This window comes from Glycine soja, chromosome 6, assembly GCF_004193775.1.
Source record: "Glycine soja cultivar W05 chromosome 6, ASM419377v2, whole genome shotgun sequence".
Taxonomy (NCBI): Eukaryota; Viridiplantae; Streptophyta; class Magnoliopsida; order Fabales; family Fabaceae; genus Glycine; species Glycine soja.
In genome coordinates this window covers 15,638,670-15,662,804 of record NC_041007.1, presented here as the reverse complement: position 1 = coordinate 15,662,804, position 24,135 = coordinate 15,638,670, and the positions used below count along the sequence as shown (strand labels likewise).

At 33.5% G+C, this 24,135-nt stretch overlaps 2 protein-coding genes across 2 annotated transcripts; both read right to left on the bottom strand.

Moving 5' to 3' along the window:
• Positions 1–342: 342 nt before the first annotated feature.
• LOC114416447 (pantothenate kinase 2-like) lies at positions 343–14,112 on the bottom strand. The gene is made up of 22 exons (XM_028381313.1): positions 13,390–14,112; positions 12,591–12,803; positions 12,341–12,393; positions 11,963–12,079; positions 11,327–11,446; positions 10,866–10,960; positions 10,692–10,785; positions 10,413–10,544; positions 9,415–9,527; positions 9,128–9,320; positions 7,736–7,947; positions 6,590–6,634; positions 6,452–6,500; positions 5,239–5,321; positions 3,814–3,930; positions 3,311–3,374; positions 2,889–3,035; positions 2,631–2,789; positions 2,167–2,250; positions 1,426–1,620; positions 1,262–1,333; positions 343–628 (listed from the first exon to the last, which is right to left on the bottom strand). The coding sequence occupies exons 1-22, from the start codon at positions 13,679–13,681 to the stop codon at positions 539–541; spliced, it is 2,739 nt and encodes a 912-aa protein (XP_028237114.1). The 5' UTR covers positions 13,682–14,112; the 3' UTR covers positions 343–538.
• Positions 14,113–21,566: 7,454 nt separating this feature from the next.
• Positions 21,567–23,867, bottom strand: LOC114416445 (iron-sulfur cluster assembly protein 1-like). The gene is made up of 3 exons (XM_028381312.1): positions 23,502–23,867; positions 23,207–23,261; positions 21,567–22,116 (listed from the first exon to the last, which is right to left on the bottom strand). Exons 1-3 carry the CDS (start codon positions 23,803–23,805, stop codon positions 21,957–21,959), a joined length of 519 nt encoding a protein of 172 aa, XP_028237113.1. The 5' UTR covers positions 23,806–23,867; the 3' UTR covers positions 21,567–21,956.
• Positions 23,868–24,135: the final 268 nt, after the last annotated feature.

The following is a 24,135-nucleotide window of genomic DNA, read 5'->3' as shown; positions in this document are numbered from 1 at the left end:
TATAATTCAATAAATTTTTGAAAAGGTGTGGGATTTTTGTGAGATATGAAACACTGTCAACATTATTAGAGAAATTAACCAAAATGTTAGTAAAAATATTAAAATTATTGAGATAAAAGCTTTTCATTGTGATAATTAAAATATAATTGCATAATTGTGGTTTATTTTGTTCAATACAAAAACTAATTATAGTTGTTTTCATCTTAAAATCAGTTTTAGACCCATAATTAATATTTTAAAAATCGAACTAAAGATATGAATTCTTATCTAAAATTACTTTAGCTGATATTTTAGCAATTTTAAATGATCTAACATAAATCCAAATAAACTAATGCACAGAACTAACATTAAAAAGCATGGAATTTAAAAGCTAGATTTGAACTCTATTATTCTCCAAGCTCTGTATGGATGTTCGCTGTGCCCAGATACAAAAAGTACAAGGTAAAATTTTATACACAATTCTCCTAGAGGATTCTTCTTTCATGTACCCCCAAATATGCCCGAATGAATTAGACAATGAGCACGTTCATAGAAGCTTTCAACTTGCAGGCTCGTATTTGCAAATACAGTCGTATATGTTCCCTTTAACCAATTTTTCAGCCAATCTCTGGTTTTTCACCATTGCAAGCTGCCAAAAATAACTCAAAATAAATAAATAAAGACAGAGTAGAAGGGAGAAAAATATGTATCAAACAGAACACGCTCATCAACCTAACACCGTTAACATAATATATTAATTTTGGCTCGCATGCAAGTCCAACTATCAACATAGATAGATGTGATCAAGTACAGTACAGACACATTAACAAATGTATACAAAGACATGCATGAGGTCCTGAAATTGATTATTAGAAATCATAAGAATTAAGGGTAGAAAACGTATGTAAAATTCCATGTGGCTGACTAGTGAGAACAGTGTTATTAAAACTGACCCGACCATCAATTGGATCGAGCACAGGATTAGTGGTTGAACTGGTGGATCGCTAATTGAACTGGTTGATAAAACATAATTAATAATACACACATATATATGTATGTGTATATATATATATAATAATAATTAAGAAAGCTGTCTAAGTGGTAAGTGATGTATTATGTAACAACCCCAAGTAATGAGATAATTGTCATAGACAAGACCACAATAAAGTTTAGAGAAGAATTAGCTCAGTAAACTCTAAACCAAAACCCTATGATGAAAAACGCTAGATTAAATTCATCTAACTACAATAATAGCTATTAGCCATAAACCAAATGGCATTACCTTTAAAGCATCACGCTTAAACCGAGCATTTAGGTTAGTATGAAGTGCTCTCCCCATCCCTTCCAAAATTATCTGCAAATAAAGAAGCTTGATTAGAATAACTTTCTTCTTGAACTTTTTAGATACACAGTAATTTTATCAAATAAACAGATTGAGTCTCCCACCAGATCAGCATCTTTTGCAGCAGCAGCTAGCTCAGAGCTGACCTGTCTTAAGTCTATACATGGACTACCACACCCGTTCTCAACAACCATCAAGGGGACTGAAGAAGGATTTTCCTTAGAGCTGTCTGAAGTATTAATCATTGCATCCACAAGCAAGCCTCCAGCTTCAGCAGCTCTCCTAAGAATGTCACAATGCTGTAAACTAGAAGAATTAGTTCAACTGAAGGATGATTTGATCATTGATAAAATCAATAATGGAGATTAAATATGATGTTGATTGCAGATGAGTGAGGGCACAACTAAACCCCAAAAGCAAACTCAAGGAAAAAGCATTGGCCAAGCCTTATATAAGGAGTATTTTGGAAATATTCCTAAATAATGTAAGACATATTAAAACACCCTTCACACTCGAGACTGCACATCTAGAATGTGAAGTTTGCAGGATTGGACATTTTCAGGTTGTCCAACATTTAGAATGTGAAGTATTCACACCATATTCCTAGACAATGTAGCAAATCTTAACAATTTTTACAACATAAACGCAAAAGGAATTTAATTGCAAGAATGATCACACTAATCACTAGGACTTTAGTGACATAGTATGTTCCCTCAAAGGGGATTAAAACAAATAAGAGGTATATGAATGATGGTGAGGACATCCAGATGAAATTTATAAGGGATTCTAAAACATAAAACATAACAAACCAAAAATTAGAGTTCACAGTACAAAAATACACAAACCTTGGCAGCTTCAGCTACAATATCAGGAAGCTCCATTGCAGTGACATCATTTAAGGCAGGAAGTGAGTTTGCAACCAGAACTACCTGGAAGAACACACATTTTTATTGTAGTAATGGTATAAACTTAAAGGGATCAGCCAAAGTAGCTGTATTGCAGCCAAACTAACAAAGATCAATCAAAATTTTACTTAAAATATGAAATCATGAAAATCATAAAGAAGAAATCATTTTGAGTAAGTAGGCATATTTCACATTTGAGACTGAGCTACCAATAGATCATAATATTATCTACGAACTGGGAATTCAACTATTAGCAGAACATTTTTAGTAAGCCAAAAACATTTATTATTAGCAGTAATAGTTGAAATTCACATCAAATTTTTATTATTATTGGAAGGGGAACACTTAAAGAACAAAAACTGTGTGGTCCAATACATAATCCAAAATAAAGGAAGTCAACTTACTTCAGTTCCACGGCGGAGGAGCTCCCTAGCCAGTGGAAGCATCCCTAGAACAATGTCAGCACCTGAGTTATCTACGAAAAGTAAAGCCCTCTTATGATGGGGCATTTTCTTGTCCCCGGTCCCTAACATTCTCTCTTTAAAGTCATCAAAATCATCCACCTAGATTAGAAATAGTTAGCTTAGTATTCAACCATCAACTATGGTGAATAAATTCAGAAATCAAGTACCCGAACTGACAATATGTTTAACTTCACCTACCCGCCAAGGTCTGCACATTTTATTGCGGCTCATTCTATAAATTTCAATAATAGTTCCTTTATGATAGAGATCCACACATGCACGAGATCCCCAGTCAAAAATATTTGCTGCAAGAACACCTTCAATTAGTGTAAGCAGCCTTGATTCCTGAAACAAAGAATGGTTTTAGATTAGTGGCAACATAACTTTATGAGTACAAAAAATGCTACACATTTTACATGAGAACCAGTGTGCTATCAGCATAAAGTTAACTCATGCAGTTATGCTGTCACCCAAAATAATGGATTTGTCAAACACATTTTCTTTAAAAGGGACTTTCGCACTAATTAGATAAACCAGTCATAATACATTACATGAAAGAATAATATTGACTCCTCCCAATCCCAACACGCTAAATTCAGAGGATTATTAGTCAAGCATACCTCGTCCATACTATCAAGTTCCACCAGCAAGTCAGGTAAAACAGCAAGCGATGCCTCATTTTCCCTATTTTACACACAATCCACACAACTAAAGTTGTTATAAAAATGTAAGGAATTGTCCACAGAATTTAGGTATGAAAATGACATCAAATGAAGCTTACACTACCAGCCTGAATTACTTTATTAAAGAATATTTATATATTACAAAAACAAATGTGAGCCTTAGCACAACAGAGAAGTTGATGTCTTATGATCAGGTCATAGGTTTTAGACATTGTAACAGATCCTCTGGTTATGCAGGTAAGCATTGGGCCGTGTAGATATGATCCACATCCAACTCAGATCCCATGGCGTGAACAAATGCAGCTAATTTCTGCTGAGCTAAGTAAATTGCTTTTGGACAATTTGCACTCATAACAAGGGATTCATAAGGCAATCAGCTACATCAAGAACCCAAGTAAATACCTCATATTTACAGCTTCATAAGGAAAAAACGCGATTACCTCTGCTTTATACTTCTATAGGCATCAACAAACTGAAATTCTCTCAAGCACTCTTCCCTCATTTCCAAGAGATTGGCAAGGCCTAACTTCCCATATGCAGAAGGCTCCTCCATCAACCTATTCAGTTGGTGTGGATGTTTGATCAGTCAAAAAGGTTATGCCAACTTCCAAGTAAAGTCTGACTTTTTTTTAAAGAAAAAAAAGCTTATGCTAAATAAAGTCAGTGAATTTTAAAAATATATTAAACATAACAAATACAACAAAAATAATGCTACAAAACTAAATTGAAAGGACACACAGAAGCTTTATATTTCAGTGTATATGCAACAGCCTGCATTTCACAAGAGATTTAAGACCCTAGTCCTAGTTCTTAGTCAACCCATCTTGCGCTTCATCTGAATACTTATTTAATGGAAGTTTACACAAATTTCATAGCTTCATTTGAGCAATTTTTTTTCTATTATCCTTTGGTATTCATGAACTAGCGAGAGAGTGCAGAGGAGACATCCTTAAATCTTTTTGGTTCTAGAAATTCAGTTTAGGGATTGAAATTGAGGGAAAGTTTCTTCATCATTATGTTCTTGTGAGGAAAAACACAATTGGTGGAGTGATTCAAGCTCGTGGGAGTTTGTTGTGTACTTGGAACAACATTAGGAGATATAGTTCTCAAATCTCAAGCTTGGCTTAGAGAGCAGATTTTAGTCACAAGTTGTCACCAAAACACCATGAATTTGGTTTGCACTCTCATCTATAACTATTCTCTTTAACTTGAAACACTTGATTATTTGATTAGCAATGTCTTATGTTGGAGATCGGGATTTAACTTCACATGAAAATTTGGCCTCATATTTCTTCAACTCAGTTGAAATTTCCATAAAATAGGTTACTTTCAAACAATGTTGTGTTAAGAACCAATATCCCTCACCTCTTGGTTCCCATTTTTCAATCCAATGCAATTCCTCTAACTTATCATCAAGCAAACATGGGCCTTTCTCTTCACATGCTTTCAAAGGAGAAAGAGTTATGTACTACAAAATTAAAAGTGCAGGTGAGGGACAGGGTAGGAGATCAAAGTATCCAAAGTTGTAATAGCAAATTTGACATGATCTGTGGAGTATATATCCCAGGTAAAAGCAAGTCAGTTGCATCCAAAAGTAGAGTCATGGTTCTCAGGAACTTAAGTTGCTTATCATACTTTCTTTTTTGTTATTATGAGCCTCAAAAACCATGAAATATGCTGCAAGAGCACTTGAACCAAAATAAATCTTTAAAACTAATTCAACTGATTAAAGAGAAACAACACAAAAAAACTCTTAATATGATTCTTAAACAAGTTCACATCAAGATAAGCTGAGCTGCCCATGCATCATCAATAATGATTGCAATTTGTAAGCCATCAAAACAGGAATTTTGTATCAATATTACCTTGCCAAGTGAGCTGAAAATGCACGAGCAAAAGCATCACCCCTTCTTTTGGCATCATCAGTTCCACCTTCACTTGCTACAGCCTATCATATTTTAATTGGGAATCTCAGAGTCATATACTACTTTCTAACAATTTGGCTTTCACTGTTTGTTTCCAACAAGAAGGTCCATGCATTAGGAGTTAGCACCAAACAAAAAACTAAAAAAAACCAAGGTATGAATCCAGCCCTTCAATAAACTCAATGCATAGCTAAGAGCCATGCTAGTTTGAGAAAATATGTTGCTTTCATTTGTATTTTCGCTATTTTCTTGTATATATATATATATATATATATATATATATATATATATATAAAGAGAGAGAGAGAGATAGAGAGAGGGCATATCTTATGAGAGGAAACATTTTATATGAGTGAGAAGATTAAATCTGGACCGTATAATCATAAATGAAACAAATTTTATTTTTATTATTTCCTATACAAATCTTCAAAGAAATGAAACAAAGTAAAAACAGTGTAGCATTTTTGTAAGTATTAGTAAAACAAGTAATTAAAATAAAATATTTTCTCAAACCAGACAGAAGTTACAAAATATAAGTATACAAAGCAATTACATTGCATGATCCAACTGATTTCCAGAAAAATTTTGAAAGCCAAAGTATAAATATTTTTCAGCAATAACATGTCAAACATTCAATGATCTTAGGTTCACATACTACACAAAGCCTTACCTCTTAACATTTTGTATTATCTGATTATTTGTTTTACATAGTAGCTATTTACTTTAATACTATCCAGCTGCAAGATTATTCGGCAGGCTCATTGTTACCTTTGGTGAATTGTGGAGTCATCAATTACACTATGTCAGCCAGAGGTTTTAAGACCAGTAAAGACAGAAAGGCAATTAGTCGGTTTGGAATATACACAACTATTCAGCTGATAAAGTGATCCTTTTAGCCTCTACAGTACTCGGGTAATATTTTTTAGGGAAGTGTTTTTACTTTTTAGTGATGCAAATGCAGGCAATCTGGCAAGCTCAGTTATATGTCTTTATTGTTTTCGTGGTGTTTGGATTTCTTGATTTCTTTAAGGAGGGCATCTTATCTTATCATGTGTATGTGTTTGTCCAATCTTATTGTGTTTAAACATTTGAGAGATATAAAGAGACAAATGCATGAATACTAGGGGTTTCAACTTTTAAAACAATTGATTACCTTGTCCACAAGATCTGGTAAGTGCTCTGATAAAATGGTGAGCCAATATCTACATCAGATACAAATTGTGTTAACTTCAGAAGAAACAGTACAAATTATGAAGCCCTAGTGAGCGTTAAATAGCAGTAATTTGCTTACTCTAATTCACTATGATCTGAGAGATCAATCGTATTGGGATCATACCTATAAAGAGTCAATTTAAAAAAAATACAAAAAATTAATTACTGATATCAATAATATATAAAACTGAATAGTTGATGAGTGAGCAATCAAACCATAGTCAATAACTACAAAGCAAAAATAAGTGACAGGAGTGGTTTGTTATAGAGGATCTTGACCTTTAAATTTTACATGAATGATCAAAATAGAAAATTACTTTAGAAAATTTGATAATAAAGATTTAATTGTACAATAATCCAGTATATATCATAGTTACCAATCTTGGATACCAGTGCACAACAGCTAGCTCAGAAAATGCTACGACAGGAGGTGAGATGGCAGCTATTTTAAATATTATAAAACAAACTAGATAATTTATACAACACATAAATACTAAAACAAGAAAAACAAAATTAAAGAAATTCATGATAAATAGTGTCACAGTTTACACACAATCGCCATGGTAATGAAGTAAAAAAGAAAGATGATGGTGAAATTAGTGGAAAAAGAACATAACAGATTGGATAAAAATTAGCAAAATGTGAACTAAGAATTTTAAAGTTAAAAAAAGAAAAAGGAATTGAAGACGGGAAAAACAATCCTATAAAGTGTGAAATCACAGAGGTCAAAACAAAGGTAACTTTTGTGGAATGGTCAAGGAAGAAGGGTTTCAAATACTATTTTATTTCTAAAGCAAAAAATGCATTAAAATTTAGAAAAAGGGAAAGAAATCAGAATTTTACCCAAAAAAACCCTAAACAACATTGTTTCAGGCTAAAAAATGGATTTTTGAAGCTATATCATGGCAGCACCGCTATAGGATGCAAAAGCTATTTCGGCTGCTATTTAGGTTGCAATGGCCACCAATGAAAACCGGTCCACTATTTGAATCAGATAGCAGCAGCCCGGGACACTCCACTCTAATTATGATTTAACACCACTATGCCCCGCTGTTGACTACTACAGTATATATATGTATGTATGGATATGAATATATGCATATAGTCATACACACATATAGCTTTATTACCATCTTTGGTGATATAAACTACCAAAACAAATAAGACATTGGTAGCCCAACAGATGGAAAATGTTTAATCTCGAGCATTCAGCAATCACGCTTACAATTTTGGGTCTGCTAGTAATGGAAACACCTCCAACGTTGGTACTAGATGGAGAACACCAACATTTAGAGCACTTGCATCAGATCGCAGAGTACTTCCTTTTGACAAAGGAACTTCAAAACCCCCAAGCCCAGTAGTTCCAGCAAGTGGAGTCATTGGCACAGGTGCAGTAATCTCAGTTCCCTTCTGCAAAAACTTCTCCATCCACGAAATCTGCATTGAAAACTCTAAATCACATAAAAGTTTCTAATAATTGAGCCACTTCAGAACTTAAGGAAATGACTCTCGATGACATCAGATTCATAATGATCTAGAAGAATTCACAAGGAAAGGTAAAATAAATCTACCAAGAATTCAAACCAAAAACTATTCAACATGTGAGTAATGGAGAAAGTGAGAGAAAAATGTGTGTTAAAGAGGGGGGGGGGGGAGGGAGAGAAAAAAGAAAGAGAAAGGAAACGGACTCAGAATTCTATGACTTGAACTGAAAATGAAAAAGAACTTCATGATTATAGTGATAAAGTTTTGGTTTTTATTACGATAATCGGTGATCGGTTACTTGCAGTGACGTGCAACTGATTCAGTAGGTAACCTGTAACTATTTCTGAAAGTTAGTGACACCGGAATAACAGACTGAATAGACTGATAATAGTCTGGTGTAAATGTAATGGAGTGAACACTAATTACTGCTAAGACCCATAGAGATGCTACTATAATACCACATAACCATACTCTTAATAGAAACAATGTAACGATCCCCTTTCCTTCTATACATTCTAATTATAAGCACATTTATAATTAGAATTTGATTGTTCTTTTATTTCAAAGTTTAAACAATCATAGCACAGGAAACATGCACTTCTGAGTAGAACAACTTTTAATTCTTTCCTTTTCAAATTATGATTTCATGCCACATATTTAGAGGTACTTTCATCATTCATTTCTATGTTCCATAATTTTGTGTTAGGACCTACCCAAATTGGTAGGCAATTGTTCCAACTCCATAGAATATGATTCCAGGGGAAATCATTAAATAATCATTCCAGAAATCTCATCAGTGGAGTTATTTTAGCAATTTTATTATTGCCACTTCAAGAAAAACATCTAACACAAAAAAGGGGGACCTTGTTGATGGTAATGGAATTGATGCTCCCTAAAAAAAGTAAAAATACACTCATTAAATTGACTTAAAAATTATGGACGTTAGGATTAACTTTTGTTGAAAAGCTGTCTTTGCGGAAAGCTAAGAAAAACCAACATACTAAATCCATAATTGAGAAGTTAAGCAAAAAAAACATCTAAAGATTATCCATATATCTTAAGCAGAGTCAGTAGACAACGAGCATAAATTAGATATTTCCAAGTGAGTCAGCAGACAAAGATTATCACTTGCCTTCTCATTTAAATCTCCAAGTGGAGGGCCATGAATCTTGCCTCCTGTATATGGAGCACCCATTGGAAACCTTTCCACCAACTGATGCACCATGAGGTCATCTAAACCATGCTTCTCATAACTCATAAATGCACCTAAAGCTCCCAGAAATCCTTCATGACGCAAGAACATTGCTTGTGCTTCCCCATTAGACCTAAATGAAAAATAATATAAATACAAGTCAATACGGTATTTTAATTAAACAAAAACAAATCTAGCTATGTCAAGGTTTTAGAAATTTTATGTACCAGAAATGTACAGCAAAAGAAATAGTGTCCATGGTATAGGCATGACCCCTTATAAAAAATCCTCCAAAAAAGATTCGCTTCAACCGAAATCGCAACGCATTCAAGTAAGCTATCTACGCAGAGATGAAAAGAACACTGGTCAGGTAAATAATGTAGTAAAACATGAAAATTACTGAAGCTGGATACCTGATAATGCTTCCATGTATCACCCAAAACTAGTCTTATAGGTCATCTTCACAGATTGGAATTGCCACAATGTTTTCTTTAGGTTGCATTTACATCAAATGAAACTATTTCTGGAAAATCTTACAATGAAAATAATAAATTTAAAAATCAATGCATTCTCTCTTAAATCTTGAGAGAAAAAGGTTAGCAAATTTTCAAATAACTAGTATAAAATTTTGTAAATATAAATTGAATAATTAAAAGAAAAAATAAACTCTTTCGCATTTGTATAAAAGCTTCTAGAAAGAGTATATTCTTTCATCAATCATTTCTATAAATGTTGCTAGAGATAGAAAGCCATTCATGAGCCTCTGCCAACTTAAGCTTGGGAGAGATGGCCTTTTAACATGATATCAAAGACTCTATGTAGTCAAGAATTTGAATCATCCTGCCCCCATTAAGGTAAAACGAGATTGTCCGTAATTCAAGCTCTAATTGCTCTTGCATGAGGGGTATGTTAAGAGAAATAGATAATAGAACCATTAATGAGCCTCCAACTAAAGCTCAAGCTCTTAAGAAAGTTGGTCTTCCACACATTTATTTTAAGTGAAATTTGAAAATATTCAATTAACTAAATACGAAGAACCCTATTTTTACATGTCTAATTTATAAAATTGTTCCTTGATATTTTAATTTTTAAAGAATTGAATAATAGGATAAGCTGATTGAAACAGTGTATATTTTAATTTTTATCCAATAATTTTTACAATGTGCATATATTTGGCAGTTCTATTTATGCATGAAAATGGATAAAATTACCATAGTCACCTCACCTGGCCAATATTGTATGAAATCATCCGTAGAAGAGAGAGTGATATGTCTTCAGGTCTGTACTCTTCAAGTTCCTTTTTTTCTGATATCGTTTTTCCGAAACTTGAAGCAATAGTGGAAGCTGATAGGCCAATCTAGTATTGTTTATACCAGGAAAACTCAGTTGGTTGATAGAAAGTATGAATAGATTCATATTTTTCTACTCTATACAGTTAATTTGAACAATTTCTATTTATATGATGAATATTTATAGGGAAATAAGAACAAATGCAAAAATTTACCTTAGAATAGTCCAAACCCCCGTAAATGTCCCCAACTAGCATGTCCATAGTTCTATTATCTCCTTTCTGACTCAGCTCAAGCAACTCATCAAAACTGGAATTCATTTCAATACCTTGTCAATACTCAATACTTCAAATATCGCAGTATAAAAAAATAAGTCAAATGAAAATGACCTCTTGCACTTTGTTAACAGTCTTCCCAAGCCCCAATAAGTCCCACCACCAACATTTGTCCCACTAACCCTCTCAAATTTACCATCCCCATCAACCTATATCAATAGAAATTGAAAATAGAGATCAGCACCTGTTAGTCTTTTGGCTCAATTTGGATAAACTTCTCAATAAATACTTACGAGAAGAAAATTAGAAGATAAAATAGATCAAACTTATCCCTCAAGTTAAAGTCATCGTATGTACCTCAACTTTTTTTAAAATAAAAACCCTCATTTAACTTCTCCAAAAGCTAAAATGCATAAGTTAATTTTAAACTTTAGAAGAAATTTGATTCATTTTACCTCAAATTTTCTTCTCCTACAAGTGTTAGTTGAGAAGTTTATCCAAATTTAGTTTATATATCAAAGAATATGCAAAGAGCTCAAAAGTTTGATTAAATTAGGAAACAAGACAAAATGTACCTTGATCATACTAACACCAGATCCAATATTAACCAGAAGATATGGGAATAAATCATTAGGTTCAATTTGAACAAACTCTTTGTGGCCCTCCATGTGTGTGAAAGCTTCATGACGAATTGCCTACTAAGGGGTAGAACTTCTAATCAGAAATTATTGACAGTGAAAAATAAAAAATACAGATCAGCCAAGAAGAAAAATTGATACCATAAAACATACTGTTCACATATTTCAAACTAAAAGGTGGAATTACCACAAGTCAACAACAGAAAGGTTTAGCTTAGTTCTCAATCAGAGCTTTGTTGGTAGCAAGAACCATATAATGTCAAGAAGAAAAACTCAGTAGGGAGTAATAGTCAACTATAGCTATATAAAAAATCACACACAAGACAAGGACCATTCAGTCTTGCCAATCAATTGGCTCTTTACCTTTAAAACAAGGGGAAAACGCAACACCGTGACTTGAAAAAGAAGCAAAGTTAAAGACAAACTACAGTTTTTTTTTTAATCTTTATTTCTTATTGTCTATTTGAATTAGTAGGAGTAAGAGTACCAATTCAAAAGACACAACCTATCACCCCTATATAGCTGACCTAAATAAAATGCAAGTGAAACAAAAAATTTGAAACAGGGTTCCACCTTAAGCAAGAAATTTGCTCCTGCCACAAGACAATCCATTTCATCTTCTTTGTCCAGACTAACCCCAAGTCTTTCTTTGAAAAGGTCAGCATACTTATATGCTCCACCTCCAGTAGCCTTTGCAACACAATGAATGCATCAGTATAATACTTCAACAGCATTAGTGTAAAGACAAGCAGAAAAGTAGTTGTTATCCTTTTTGCAATAACTACATCTACATATGATAAGTAGCAAAAAGATACAGTTTCATGCGTGCAATCTAAAATAAATTATAATTAATGATTTGAAGAAATGATATATTCAGAAAAAAAAAATAATGGAGCCTAGCTTCCAAGTCTTCTGAATGAACCTAAAAAACAGTCAAAGACTCAAAGTTACCTTAATTATGCCATTCTGATCAGTCACACCATCAGAATAATGTGACTCCAACCCTATAAGCAAGAAATGAAGTTCAAAATTACCAATTCATCCAGTCATGTGCTAAAAAATTTTTTAGAGATGTATTGCTGAATGTAGTTGATTAGCATAGGACTAAGAAGATTGTAAAATGATATTGAATAGTACTATTTTAACAAACAAATGTGGAGAAGAGACTGATAAAAGTAGTAAGCTAAGCAAGACTATATACCACCACAGTGAAGCTGCTTAGAATGAATGAAATCCAAGCACTCATTAATCTTTCTCGTTTCAAACTTCACAAAGTGAAGCCTTCCACCAAGAATAGGGAAGCTTCTCCTGTTACCATTAGAAAGCCCCAATGGCTCCTTCATGCTTCTCTTCCTTTTATCATCCCATGATTGATCTTCATGTCTTGAAAAGTACACCAACTTTATCAGAGATCCTGCGCATATAATCAAATAAGAGTAAGTTTCCGAGTTCAGACATATTTCACATGCTACCAACCATTTATTTTCCTTAAAATTAATACAGAATTTGGTCAATTTACCAATTATACTTCATTAAGTATAAAACAAAACTGTGAAGAACCCAAAAAGAAAAAAAACAAACTGTTCTAGACACTGTCCCCGAGACAGAGCTTAAAGAAGAGCATAAAAATACCAGTAATAAGGGATACAACAAGGTCTAAAACCCAAAAGAATGATATAAAACGAGAAGAAAGATAACAAAGAACCCTTTAAGGTTTAATAAGGGAAGGTCTCAAAAGATGACAGAAATTGCCAATTGTAACTCTAAACTCCCACCAAAACAGAAACCCAACAAAAACCACTTGGCATCAACAGGAACCGAACTAAATATCATCATATAACATACATACATACGTGGTAAGAATGAAGCAATAAGGGCAAACAATTTTCAAACAAAAAAAAAACAAAACTTTAAAAGAAACTACCAAAAAAATGTACTTCACCTCACATACCAAAAATCATGAAACATGAATTGTAATAAATAAGCACTATATATAATACCTCCAATGTCAAGAGCAAGATGAGACAAATCATCAGATTGATTAGGCAACAAAATGGTGGGATACTTCTCCTCCACATTCCCTTGAATCTCAGCTTTGCTCACATCAAGTTGCGGCCTCGAACCCGACCTGTGGATCGAATTCCCTGCCGTAGGAGCCATGTCACTCTTGTTATTGTTATTATTGTTGTTGTTCCCCTCAGTCTCTTCTTTCTGTTTCTGCAATTTCTCTTGTTCTTCTTCTTCGATAATTCCAAGAAGTTGTTGTCGTTGGTTTTGAAGAGAACCAGCCATTTTTATATGTGAAATTGGATCAGAATTCAGAACCACCCAAATAAACCAAAACCCCACCAACCTGCTGCCTCCTTCACTCTCTCCCTATATTTGGTGCACTGGTCCTGTGCCTGTTCCTATCCTACATTCAAACAAACAAACAAACAACCAACGTTAATATTTTATCCACTCCTCCGTCATGCTATAAATAAATTAATATAGCAAATATGATTGATATAATAATGCCAATTAGCCATTTTCACGTTGATGAAACTATTATTAAAAAACAAAAAACAAAAAACGTGTTTGCGAATTGTGAATGGGATTTGGATGAATGAATGAAAGGTGGGGATTGAATAGTGCAATAACGCGCCGAGGAAACGGGTTTTTTGAATTTATTGATTTGAACGAGAAGGCCTAAGCTAGTAGGAGGAACTTGAGGGATGTGAGATTAATGAATGAATAAGTGTAAAAGTGAAAACAAAGTAATGTACCTCCGAAAGAGGAGAGAGAGAGAATGTGGTGATGCAATTGCAAAGTGCAAACGGTGGGTTATTGCACTATTCAAGAGTTGTTGCTTGGCACACTCAACATAGTTGTTGTTACACGTGGTAAAATCATGAATTTTGTTTTTATTTTTTTATATTTTTGAAAAACAAAATTTAAAAAAAAAATCAATATAAAACTTACGGATTATCCAATTCATACACATGACATCTTTTGGATTTGGCAATATATACCAATAGTCTAAGAGCATCTTTAATGCAAGATCTTGAGCAAGGATCTTGGACTTAATATCTGATTTTGTAAAGATCTTGTAATAAAGATGGTGTTGAGATCTCCATGATGGAGAATGGGTTCTTGTAGAAAAATCCTATCTCTGCACAATGTTAAAAAAAATAAAAATTGCAAACAAATGTACAAAAAAAAATACATTTGTCAGAGGAAGGTTGTGCGAGGGGAAGGAGAAAAGTTGCGGACTAGCGATGCCAGAAGAAGAAGGTAACGTGAGGGGGAGAGGGGGAGATGAAAGATCATGCTAGGGGGAGAGGGAGGGGGAGGTGAAGGTTCGTGGGCCAAAGGGAGGCGAAGGGTCGTGGGTGCCAGAAGGGAGAGGGAAGGTCACGGGTGCCGAAAGGGAGGGGGGAGAAGGGAGGTCTTATGAGGGGGAGATGGAAGGGGAAAAGTGAGAAAAAAAATGAAGTGAAGGAGATGAAGAGTTTCAGATGGAGGAAGAGGAAAAATGTGAAAATGAGTAGGGAGATGAAGAGATAGTGGAGAAGGAGTAGGAAAAAACGAGGAGAAAAAAAAAAGAAAAGGAAATGGATCTTGTGGGAAAAAACAATGTAACAGTCGAAAAAAATGAGAAGAAAAAGCAAACCACATAGTGCAATGGTCGAAAAAAACAATGTAACATCAAAAAGGGATTTGCACGATATAAATTGGACTCAGAGTAACAATTTGTACACCCAATTGACATTCTAATTTTTCATTTATGAATTTCTAGTATCTAAATTCAAGCTCGGTTAATTTTATTTTCCAAATTCAATCACAGTTATTTTTCTTTTCAAATTCAAGGTAATTTTTTTTTCAAATTCAATCTCAATTATTTTTATTTTAAATTCAAGCTTAGTTTTTTTTTTTCATATTCAATCTTAGTTAATTTTTTTTCATATTCATTCTCAATTTTTTCCCCATTCAATTAATTGTTTTCCATCATGAAACTAGTCATTATAAAATTAGTTGTTATGGAACTAGCCGTTTTACAATTTGGTATTTAATTATTCAATTACATTTATTGTTGTACGGCTCCTACAACCAATACTCTTCTTTCACTCATTTGCACAATCAATTGTTCATACAATGAGTCCAAATAATGACTTCGACCAAGCTTGGAAACAAATTGTCTATGGAACACTTGACGACGACAATAATAAACAAATCATGAGCTACTTATGTACAATGTAACAACAAGGAGGCAACAACAGTCAACAAAGAAGGCCTAAATGATTCATTAATCGTAATTGTGAAGATGGACATCTATGATTGATGAATGATTACTTCTTAGAAATTCGATATACATCGAGACTCAATTCCTACATAGGTTTTGAATGTGGCGACAATTGTTCATTCAAATTGTTAATGCTCTTAGTAATCACATAAATCTTAACAGATCTTCATTCTTGCATGGCGCGCTGCAGAACCCATCAAAAAGTTATTTAAGATCTCAAATTAAAATTTATCACTAAAGATGCTATGATAAATGGATATTGGGGACCGTGACAAACTTCGTCATCATATTTTCACTTTGCTCTCATTCGTATCTATGCGTCAATACAGAGCGTGGTATTCGGTAAGCTTCCAAGTACACGTGTTAACTTTGATATTTGTCCTATTATGATACTTCATAAAATTTGATTCGAAACAAACCCTTTTTTTTTTCTTCACAATTTTGACATTAATTGTATATTAAATAAATTAATCAATCAACATTAATCACATTATAAGAAATATTTAAGTTGCACATCCAAAAACATTCTTATTTCTTCTAAGCAAGCATCGAGTTGCTCTCAAATCTCCTCTACAATGACTTTTTCTTCGTTCAAAATGGAAAATCTCGTTACGTGGGAACTTAATCCCACAAAATCATACCAAAGAAGGCATTATAAGCAAAACGAGGCTCCTCAAACCAAGTAGTTCCCAACGGCAATTGTGTCATATCCCAACCATACAATCCATAACAAAATTTCGGACACCGTGTAGTTTTTGATTTAGAACCAAAAAAACATGATTGAGTCAAAAATATCAAACAGAGAACTGGGAGCGGCGCCGGCAGATTATAATGGGAACACTATCTATGAAGGCTTCACTTTTGCTTTGGAGGATGGACGGATTTGTATGTATTTGAGAGTGGATAAATTTTCAATCAAGTTACCTATATTTGTATCAAAATTTAATATTTTCCACCCTAATTTTATATACTCGCATCTCTGGTTTATTTTGATGTGAAAACAAATAAATACATCCTTTTATTTTAATATTTACATTACTTATTTTTATGTGTTTGAATTCATTATTTCTATTTAATAAAAAAATTATTATTTCTTTTTCTCATTTTTTATATGTTTATTATTATTTTATATTTTATTTATATATTGATTTGAAAGTTTATTTTTGTATTTTCTTCAATAAAATCATAATTCTTTGTTACTTATATTTCATTCCACCATTTCACCTCTCACTCTCTCTATTTTGTTCTGGTATGTTTCTTCTCTCTTAAACTCTCATTTCCTTTTAGGACGATTTGGTCATATTTTACATTGTGTAATTAAGCAGTTTGATTTATAACTTGCAGTTAAAAATTATTTTCTTCTAACATAAATACATCTTGATTAAACAGTGACAACTTTTACTTAAAATGTATGATCTTAATATTTCTCTTTATGTTTGTATATATGATAGTTTTCATTATATTTTTTTCAAATAATTTTTATTAGATTTTTTTCAAAAATACATTGCCATCATTGTGTTTCGGTTCTTATATCCGCCACTGCTTTGGAGGACTTGAAAATTCACTCACCAAACGTTATAGCATGATTCACTGCAGTTTTCTAGATACACTTTTTCTTTTCATAAAAAAAATGGAATGTAGTACCTATGTAAGCAGTTACATCCTTCACCTTTTCAGAAACTCACCTACCCCCAGCCTCCTTTTCAGCTTCTAAGTTTTATTCTATGATTTGAATTTTTTTACTCTATATAAGGTGAAATGAACCGCTTGATCCAGTGGCTGGGATTGGAGTAAATGCATGAAAATGTTGCCGCCTTCAATAAATAAAAAGTTGAAATAAAATAAAGGTGAATGAAATGCAATAAAGTCCTGATGATTTTCCTAAAGTTTGATTTTTCTTCTCAAGTTAAAAATTTTGATTCAGATCCTATAGTTTTATTTATTTATTTTATTAAGTTTTGGTAACTATAATTTTACTTTATTTAAGCTTTGATCCTTGTTTATGGATGACCAAAAGCCAGTTAGTCAATTATTGATTAAAAATCATGTTTAATGGTTAATGTTTAATTAATCCAAATTATTGTGAGAATTAGCTATTGTGATATTCTAATTCTGTCCAGATTCAAAAAAACAGAGAAAACAATTAAAAAAATAAATAATAAAAAAATAAAGAAAAGAAAAAAAAAGAAAACAAAAGGAAAAAAGAGAAAAGAAAGAAGAAAGAAAACGTGCAAAAAAAAAAGAACAATAAAGAAAAAAAGAAGAGAAGAAGAAAAAAAAACGTGAAAAAAAAGAGGAACAATAAAAAAAGGAGAAAAAAAGAAAGAAGAAAGAAAACGTAAAAGAGAATTAAAAAAAAAAAAAAGAAAACGTAAAAGACAAAGAAAGAAAAAAAAAAAGTAAAGAAAGAAAAAAAAAAGAAAAAATATATATTGTGTGACCTATTGAACTCTCAAATAGGTGAAGGGAGAAGACAATGCATAAAAAGCGGAAAAAAGAAGGTATGAGGAAGGAGAAGAGTGTGGATCCTCATGAAGATAAATAGACGAATTACATCGCGTCATTTGATCACGACATCAGAGAAGAGAGATGGGTCACCAGGTAACCCCTCATTCCCTCACTCTCTCACGTTTCTTCTCCCTCTTTCTCTCTTCTTCCTCTTCTTTGTTTTTCTTCTTCTCCTACAAAGCCTTGTAGTTCGTCTCGCTGATGAGTTTCATGGTCGCCGGCAAGATTTGTACATGATGATATCATTTTATTCTTAGTGTTTTCGCATTTTGTCATGCTTCCCTTCTTTTCTTTCTTTTTCTTATTCCTTTTTTCATTTTTCGATGAAGCTAGCGCACCACCACCGTGGGCCACTTCTACGCCACTGCCACCGCCACCACCACCACCATCGTCGTCCCCATGGCGGCCTCGTGTTGCGGTGCCATGCACCAGTGGCGCCGGAGAGGCACGCCACCCTCCGTGGTGGCTCCTCCTATTGCGACGCCATTTCGAAAGTTAGGTCATCTAGGGTTATTTCAACTCTGATGCCTAAATGCAGGTTGGGTCAGGTCGCCCTAACCAAGTTTCAACTCAACCCTAAAAAAAACAAAAACGTAAAAAGAAAAAAAAACAAGAATAGCAACAATTGTTGTTGATACCATCTTTCTAATACATGCACTCTCTTTTTTGTTTTGGGCCAAGCCCATTTTTGTAAAGTGTGTAATAAGATGGAAACGTTGTTCACACCAAGTTTTTCATACATGCACTACTTTTTTTCGGCCTAGCCAATTTTTGCGGTCTGAAATAAAATGAATACAGCTATTTACACCTATTTTCTTAACACATGCACCTTTTTCATTTTAGACTCAATCTGTTTTTTTTTTCAAGTCTGAAAAAAATAAAAATAATAGTTACACCCCTCCTTTATATGTGCACTCCTATTACTTAGGATGGTGACTAGATCCGTCATGTTAGCACTGTTAATGTTGACTAAGTTCAAGTCAACCCTTTGACTTTGAAAAAATAAATAAAAATAATTATACATATTAGTGAATAACCTTTTATTTTATTGTATTTCTTTATGGTCTCTATCGTTTATTTTATTCTTCAATGTGATTTTTTTATCATTGTCTAACTAGTTAGTTTAATTAATAATGCATTTTAAATATCTCGTTATTCATTTTATTTTCCCCCATGTTTTAATCTTGCATCCTTAATTATTAAGTGTACTCCCCACTTCTATTCTATCTCTTTCTATTCTCATTTTCTTTATATGATTTCGTAGGATCATGTTAATTATTTATTTATTTTTAAAAATCCGCATTAACATTCTTTAGTACACGCTCACACTATGTGCACTCCATGTTGGATCTCCGACTTGCTTGAGTTCATAAACTTTACCACAAAATTAAAGTCTTTTTCAATGCAATCCTACTCCGCAAGGGCATTGGATAGAAGACTCCAAGAAGATTGGGCCAGATATGCAAGAGAAGGCCCTAGGGTTCTCATGAGCCTTAGGGTAGATTTCGGGCCCATGGACTAAGTATGTGCCCGCTTATTTTTATACATATTAGATTAAGGTTTCATTATTTTTGGATCTTGTATTTAGGGCTCCATAATATAGATAAGATACCCTAGAAATGTAGGATTTTTCAGCCCTTGTATTTTAGGGCACCTAGACTAGTTTTTTGTATTAGGGGTAGTTTTGTAATTTCACATGCATTAAGTGAATATTTGATGTGTGTGGTTGGAAATAAATTTAATTGAATTGGGAGAAGCCCAATCCAATTAAATTTTAGAGGGGGGTGAACATTTGCTTGCTATACCCCATTGTCACATCATATAGTGACACTTTATGCATGTCCTTCATGCTTTACATGTCTCATGACACTTAAGCACACTTAGTGGAGAATCTTGGACTTGATCTTGGATTAGTGGGTTGAACCATAGCTAAAATTCACTAATCATAATTAGTGAAATTTTGGCTCGAAAATTTGACTCCACAAATTCAATTTCAAATTCAAGTGAAATTTGAATAGAAATTCAAATTTCCCTCCAATTTTGTGTGACACTTAGGCTATAAATAGAGATCATGTGTGTGCATTTTTGAACTTGGAAGATTTGAATACTAAACTTCAGATTTCAGAGCTCTTTTAAAGCACAAAATTTCGTACTTTTCTCTTCCTCTCCCTTCATTCATCTCCTTCTTCCTCTAAGCTATTCTCCATGACCTCCTATGGTGGTGAGCTTCTTCTAGACTCATATTCTCCTTGAAGTGACATCTCCTCTCTCTCTTCCTTCTCCATTTCGTTGTCATTCATCTTTCAAGAAGCAAAGGAATCCATTGATGATGAAGATCCTAGGCCTAGAAGCTCCAATGGAGCTTACATCAGTAACATTCTCAAATAAATTATCACTTAATTCTCATTTTTCATGTTACACGCATTCCATGCTGGATTTTCAACTTACTTGATAGTGTTTCAATAAAGTGAATAAATTTTTGTAAATCCCATGTTGGGTCTCTGACTTTGACTTCACAAAGTTTACCACAAAATCCAAAATCTTTCAAAATAAAATAAAATAAAATCAACTCAACAAATGATTTTTTTCTACAACGAACTAAGTAAATCTGATTTTTTTATTGCACTTATGGATATATATGAGTGAGGATAAATCCTTTGTTGACAAAAAAAAAACTAAAAATAAAATCCCTTTTAAGAAAAAATAAAATAAAATAAAATTTTGATTTCCTTTTCTAAATAAAAAATAATATAACAAAATATAATTCATATTTTCAAGGAAAGATAAATAATTAAAAATTATTTTATTTTTTATTTTTTATAATATATTTATCATCTTCATAATAGACGTGTGGAGTAGGTTGATAATGACTCCCAAGTTTTCTATTTTTTTTATAATGTATTTATTTGACCCACGTTGTGACAACTATTATATCGCCTGGCACTAGATAAATCTTCTGCTAAGGAGAATAAGTACTCTGATGCAGGTTCAGATCTTCATTTTCATTCATGACATTTTAGCCATTAAAATTTATTTCATAAAATATTACAAACTGATGTTTAAAAAATTATGATGAATGAGAATTTACTTTACTTGCTCATGTTGGAGAGAGTTCATTCCGGTACTGATAAAATTTAAAATGGGGTTTTTAAGTCTGATCCCTGTTATGTATCCATTTTCCTGAATGTCACAAGAGTTCGTAAAACTGATGCTTTGGTAACTTTATTTTTCCCTTTAGTTCGATTCTCTAAATGTTTAGTCTTCTATTATTTATTTTTTTCAATTTAATATTATTTGTTAATTGTGAGTTGTGACGAAAAAACAGTCAATTGACTAAAAAAATTGATGATAAAAGCCATCAAAATATAACAATAAAAGATAGAGAACTAAACTAATCCAACAATTAAAGTTCTTGAGACATATTAAGTTGAATAACAGATAAACATAAGGTCCAAACCAAAATAGGGTAAATATGAGTCGCTGTTTACTTCAGGAAAGATATTTACATGGTTCCAAGTTGCAACATGTAAATATCATAGCTTTACTCTATTGTGTTTACATATTTTAATAAAAACATGGTTTGACTTCTATAAACCATGCAGATAACAAAAAGCAGCTAGAGACACAAGTATTTACTTCACATTAATACAATTCAATCACAATGACTAGCTCCAACCAAGTGAAGTCTGACCTCAAGATGTTCATACAGTGTCCATCGAGTCCTGTCAGAAAACCACACTATTGGTTGTTTTCATCATCATTCTAGAAATGAAGTACTCAAGCAGTGACAGCTTTCTCTCCAGTTGTTGCCTGTCCACCAGCAGATGCTGAGGCACGCTTAGCTTCATAATCTTTAACAGCTGCTTTTATAGCATCCTCAGCAAGCATGCTGCAGTGAAGCTTGACTGGTGGAAGTGAAAGATGCTTTGCAATTTCACTGCAAAACATTAAATTATGTGTCACTTCAATTCATAGACTAATAACCAGAGACAAATGCGATTAATCATAAAACATTTAGCATGACTAAACTCCCTAGAGATGACACATTTATCTAGAAACCAATAGGTAAAAAACAAAACATAAAAGATGAAAATATTCTCAAGCCGTCATTAGATTTGCTAGCTCATAATCAGCAACACATCTTCCAACATTTACGATTAAACCGGCAGCCGTGGGAAGACAGAGAGAAAGCATCTGTAGATCCAGAATTATTGGGCATAAAGAATTTGTAGATGGCTTTTTAAGTTAGCTATCAAATCCCAAGTCAACCCATGTCAAGGTGTGAAAACTACCAAGTACGAAGGCGGGGGATAGTAGGGGGCAGAGGGAATTTTCGGTGCGGCTGTGAAATGCATAGAGATCGGAAAGAACACCAATGACAAAAATACTCTGCTAGGCAGACACTGGCACTTGAGAAACTGAAGCTAGGGGAGCGAATGTCAATATGTCATTAGATACCCCAATAGTCCTAGCTGTAGAAGATGGTTAGTTATCTTCTCCAACTAACCACTTAATGCACAAGAACCTAATTTTCTACAGAATTCATCTATCACTTCTTCATTTTTGGGCACTAAAGCTGAAGGCAAAGAGTTATTACTTATAATAATATAATACAAGTGTAAAAACATAAAAACAAAACTTGCTATAACTCTGAACTTTCTCCATGCTTATGGCTAATATACTACTATTCTTATTTATAAGAAACAAGTTATAATGTAAAATACACTACAACTTGTTTCTTAAAAAAGGAATGGAGGTAGTTTTTTGTTACTCTCGTGAAAGACCCGACATTCTCAAGCACGTAACTACTATGCACCCAACTACAATTCCGAAGAAGATAATTAAGATAACAAATCACATCACATCACATACAACTACAAGCCATGGGCACCCAACTGCAATTCCGAAGACGATAATTAAGATAACCAATCACATCACATCACATACAACTACAAGCCATGGCTAGAACAAAATGCAACACACAATTGCAACAAATTTGCAAGAGTTCCAAGACAAGTAGCACTCACGTGTTTTTAATGGTCAAAACTTCCTCCATTTGCTTTCCCTTCACCCATTCAGTAGCTGCAAAGAAAAAAAAAATACAAATTAGAAACATCCTCAATTATGGGAAGCATGAAGTACCCATCCACATAGCAATGAAGGAAATTTCATTTTCATTCAACAAAATTAAGAGGAAAACACTTGAGAGAGAAAGAAAAAACAACAAAAAAACGAAAAATTCAAACACCACAAATGCACAAACCCTAACAGCCAAACACAAACTTGAAACTAACACAAACATCAATTAATTAATATCATTACCGACGGAGGAAGAAGCAATGGCGGATCCACAACCGAAGGTTTTGAAGCGAGCATCGACGATCTTCCCCGTTTTGTCGTCAACCTTAATCTGGAGCTTCATGACGTCGCCACACGCGGGTGCACCAACAAGACCCGTTCCGACGGTGGGGTCGTTCTTGTCGAAGGATCCAACGTTGCGGGGGTTGTCGTAGTGGTCCACCACCCTCTCGTGGTAGAGACGCGGCAGAACCCTAATCCCCAACGGTGGCGCCTCCAACGACGCCGTTTGAACAATTCTCTTTGCGCTTGCGGCGATTCTCAGCATTTTCGTTTTTTTTTTTTCCTCTTTTGCTGGCGATGAGTGGTTTTTGAAAAGGGTTCTGAAGAGGAAGACAATAAATAGGATTCCCTTTGAGTCGGTTTTGAGTGGACACGTGGCGAGTGGAGAATCTTCTATATCCACAGGAACAATATTAAACCCAAATTAGCTGGTTTTGGACGACTCTAGTGGGCCCAAGTTGTCCATCAAATGCAACTTTTTTTTCTCTAAGCCTCTGGATCATAATGAAAAATACAGCTTGATTAATTTAGAATTTGTCCAAGAAGATAAGTACGTACAATTATCTTTTAAGAATTGAACTTGGATAACATGTGA